General features: G+C 44.5%; 1 protein-coding gene across 3 annotated transcripts in view; it reads right to left on the reverse strand.

Moving 5' to 3' along the window:
• Positions 1-1,158: 1,158 nt before the first annotated feature.
• The window catches only part of DYNLT2 (dynein light chain Tctex-type 2), a 21,680-nt gene continuing 18,189 nt past the window's right edge, over positions 1,159-4,649 (reverse strand). The window contains exons 3-4 of one of the 3 annotated variants that reach the window (XR_002125892.1): positions 4,181-4,374; positions 1,159-1,894 (exon numbers count right to left, since the gene is read on the reverse strand). Coding sequence is in view for 2 of the 3 variants with exons in the window: in XM_019659475.1 (XP_019515020.1) it covers positions 1,819-1,894; positions 4,307-4,374 (144 nt within the window). In the remaining variant the exon portion in view is untranslated. Of the gene's footprint in view, positions 1,895-4,180; positions 4,375-4,649 lie in introns of those variants that run through there. The other 2 variants (XM_019659475.1, XM_019659474.1) reach the window with 2 other exon arrangements.

Below are 4,649 nucleotides of genomic sequence, written 5' to 3' on the forward strand. Positions count from 1 at the left end.
CACTAATCTGACTTCACAGCAGCACCCTGACCGGGACTAGCAGCTTTCCAGATAGCTCAACATTAAACAATTCATGTTGTTGACTGACGAAAAATAACTCTCCGAGTAATCCACAAAAGAAACGGTTTATTTGGGAAAAGGAAAAAAAAAAATGAAAACCACTGGGCTCCAACCTGCAGCGCACACACAGCACAAGAGCCCGGTTCCAAGATGGCTAATCCCTTTATTATGATCCCTCCCCAGAAGTTACCATAAGGATGACCGGGAAGTCAGAATCCAGAGCTAACAAGGGGCCCAGCCCCACCCATAGTCCTCCCAACTCTATGGTTAAGCATCTTAAGATGTCAGTTCACTTTATCAATGTCGACTTATAAAGTGACAGAACCAGCTTTAGCGGAAGGCAGGAAAAGGTGGTTTTTCGGTCCCTTTGTAATTAGTTTTCTTTCAACATGGCAACTCCAACACTTTGCCCTGCGTGCCAGCTAGCCAAACTGATAGGGAATTTTATTTCATTCCAGTCTTCTATCCAAAGCAGAAGGTCTTTCTCGACATATGCAGGTTTCTGTTCTTAGAGCAATTTAAAGATTTTGACACGACTTGACCTTGTTTATTCTCCTCACTGGCTTCTCTCCCTATGGTTTCTACAGTACCTTCATCCAGGCTTAGCTGTCATCCTATCTTGGCTTTGATGTTATCATTTTCAAATGTCCTAATCACATTCAACTTCATTTTCATTCACTTATTTCTTTGATGCACTTTCATCTTTTCCGGCCAATTCCTTCTTTTTTTTTTAAAGATTTTTATTGGGGAATTGGAACAGTGCTGGGGATTTGGGGGAAGGGGAACAGACAAGTTGCTGTTGCTTTGTTCTTCAGTCTAGTTGTGGAGGACGTTGCTTCACTGGCCCAAGTTGGCACCATCATTGCGCTCTTCCTGGACGAGGCAGATCAGTCGCTGGCTTCTGGACGGCCGCTCACTGCGGCTGCTGGCCGCTGGCTACACACGGTAGCCCATGGCAACCCAGTGTCACAGGGGCTGCAGCCTACGCCGTCGCCAGCGACTCAGGGCAGCCCAGCTCCAGGTCGAGCTGTTGTTCAGCATCTTAGCTGTGGAGGGCAGTGTCACTGGCCCTCATATGTGGGATCCGAACCGGGGCCCTCTGGCATCCCAAGCCAGCTCTTAACTAATGCGCCACTCGGCCGGCCCCGCCAATTCCTTCTTTTAATGGCCCATTTTGTAACACGTCGCATGGATTTGTCACTGGGAGACAAGGAGACAACACAACCACAAGCTTTGCTGTGAGCCGAGTAACAGATGTGCCATGACCAACGACTGACAGACTTGGAAAAAGGATCGTGAAGCTATCTGTTATTTACATAAAGATGTGTGCACTGGAGAGTTAGCTGTGGAGTTTGCTCTTTCCCAAATCACTCCCAGGTAATACACCGTGGCAACTGAAAGTCAGAACATATTGTTGGGGACTGGTGTTTAACTACTCGTACACTGTGGTAATGAGGTGTGTGCCTATCAGACGGCACGAAGCGAGGACTGCCTTGTTGGATGATTATCTGCATGGAAGTGAAGTCACAAAGAATGGTGGCAGGAGCCAAGTAGAGATGAAGCTTGTGATCCGGAAGCTGAAGTCTCCAGGTGATGAGAAGGAACAAGCCAGGGGACTAGCAGCCAGGGTGACACACAGATGTGAAGGGCTGTATATCCAGATACTCAAATTTCCAGCTGCTAGAGGCGCTAAGGTCAGAGGGGCCACCTACCCACCTCCTGGCTCTGAGGCCCTGGCCCTGAGAGAAAAAGCGGCTTTCAGTTGGACTCTCCTTGGGAAAAAGTCAGGCTGGTGGAGAAGCAGGAGACAAAGTGTTGTACATCTGGAGAGAGACTGGGAATACAGAGGGATTTCAGAAGCACATAAGAAAGGGAGGCCAGTAGCCTGCAGTAAAAAGCTTTGAGAAGCAGCAGGTCAGACCAGGGGATGTTCAGATTTCTACAGTTACGGAAGTGCATTTTGAGGCACTTCAAAAGAATCAGAATCTATAAAATTTCACAGCTAAATATATATGGAGTTGAGATGTGGGCAAGAAAAAGAGCAGAACTAAAGGTACTTGAGATGTCAGAGCGAATAATCACAGGTAACATTTAGGACTCCGTGCTCCAGGGCTACGGTAGGCGTGGGTGTAAGTGCCTGATTATGTTACCTAACAACTCATATACCAGTAAGTACTCACCTGCGGAGGCAGGTGCAGTTCTCATTTACACACAGCCCTAGCTGGAAGGCTGTCAGCTCAGATAGGAGGCAGTATATTTTACAACTAAGGAATACCGACAAGTTCATTGGGAAGGGAAGTAGGTCACAGGTGGGTTATTACTGCCTCTTTTCCATGGCCAAGGTGACAACTGCCATCTCCTGCTGAGAAGATCCCCAGGGCTGCAGCTACCACGTCTGTGCTGTATAGCATGGAAGTGTTAGTGCTGGATTACCGAGTCATTAGAACACATTAAGCAGAAAGAAAGCGTTCCTCTACCTTTCTATCTTCCTGTTTATAGATCACTCAGCTCACGGGTACTTTTACTGCATTTCAGTTGTTTCAAGTTCTGATACAGGCACAGCTCATTTCATTGCACTTTGCTTCACTGCACTTCGCAAATACTGCGTTTTCACCAACATTGAGGAAGACCTCCACCAGCAAAAAGATTAGGGCTCGCTGAAGGCTCAGATGATGGTCAGCATTTTTTTTTTTTTAGCTGAGCCATCCTGCCACCTGTTGGCAGCTCAGCAGCAGCTCAGCTTGGGCTGGGAATCAAACCAGCAATCCTATTGCTGAGAGCTCGCACTATTGAGTGATCTCTTAACCAACGGAGCCACTCGGCCGGCCCTGATGGTCAGCATTTTTTAATGAAGGTAAGTACATTGGGTTTTTGGAACATAACACTATTGCACACTTAATAGACTACAGTATATTAAATGTAACTTATATACATACTAGGAAACCAAAAATTTGTGTGGCTTGTTTTATTGCAATATCTCTGACATCCACTTTTACAGTCATACTGCTCCAGGAAGGGGACAAGTTCTGAGAAATGCGTCATCGGCCAATTTAATTGTTGCGCAAACACCAGAGAGCACCTTCATACACCTGGACGGTATAGTCTGCCACACACCCAAGCTGTGTGGTTCTGCCTGTTTCCTGGGCTACGAGCCTGCACAGCCTGTCACTGCACTGAACACTGTGGCCAGCTATAAGGTGTCATGCCACATTACGACAGCCACATGTTGCTGCCCGATAGGAATGTTTCCACTCTGTTATAATCTTATGGGACCACCATCATATATGCATCCCATCACTGACTAAAATGGCATTATATGGGAAACGACTACATAACTATGAAAATCGCATGGATTGTCACACACATTATTGGTTGCCTCCCCCAAACCCGCCCCGTGCTTCCTTGACGAGCTCCAATTTATAGCTGTACCCACTCTTTTCACATGGCTGTGCGCTTCAGGAAAGGTGGGCTCTGGCCCCAGCCCCAGGGAGAAAATTATGACCAGTCTAGTCATGAGAACGCGATTAAATTCTATCAAGTTAAACAAATGTACATAGAGTTCTGCGGGGAGAGTACAAAGACAGAAAGTACCTGGATCCTTGATCAAATGCCTGGAAAATACAATTTTCCTCTTTTTTAAAAAGAATTGTATTAGGTTTTTTGATTCTTGCATCTAAAAAGAGCGTAACTCTCAGACTCACAAAGGGAAAGACCACACACGTTTGTCTGCATTTTGACTGAGGAGAGAGGTTAAGGACATATTAAATATCAACGTTTTTCTTTCAAACTTGGTAATTCCTTTCAAAAGAATGCACACAATGTATTAACATATCATTCAAAATACATCTGCCTTTAGGAATCTTCCAAAATCTATCTCAACATTTGCTTAATTTGATACGTTACAAGGTTATACCATAATTTCCTATAGTAAATTATAATTTCCTTAAATCTAAGGATTATAAATAATTTTCTCATATTATAATCCACTAAACCATCCATATATTCATATATATAGGGTAATCGTTTTAATAACTATAACTAGTAACATAAAGGTAAAAATCCAGCTTTTGTTTGTTGTTAAAAAAGTACAATTAAGCTTCAATTAGAGATAAAAATATACCTAATCAAAACTACTGTGCCGTTCACAAATCTATAAGTTTCACGGATGTCGAGAAGTAAACATTCCTTAGGACATGCAGCGAGCTATTCACAATAAACAGCAAACACCAAGGCCAGTGCCACGTACGTTTCCGTTTCATGTTTAGCTGCGACCCAGCTGTCCCACTTAACATCCCAGATCCATTGGCTGGCGACCTATGAGAAATGTTTAAAAGATCAACTTTAGATTGAAAATGCAAAAAATTTTTAAATCCGCACAAGTTTGATTCTTTTAAAGCTGCATCAATATCTTAGAAAGTTGTATTTAAAAAGTAGTGGGTTGTCGGAAAAGTCATGACGTATTTTTTCTCTGTTTTTCGTGGCAGAAATGCGCCATGACCTTCCGACAGCCCCTACTCGGTCTGATCCCCCCCTTTCCTGAAAACAGCTGGAGGCGCTGCCCGCCCGGCGGCTCTTCCGCAGCCTCGTCA

The sequence above is a fragment of the Hipposideros armiger genome, unplaced genomic scaffold, assembly GCF_001890085.2.
Source record: "Hipposideros armiger isolate ML-2016 unplaced genomic scaffold, ASM189008v1 scaffold_299, whole genome shotgun sequence".
Lineage (NCBI taxonomy): Eukaryota > Metazoa > Chordata > Mammalia > Chiroptera > Hipposideridae > Hipposideros > Hipposideros armiger.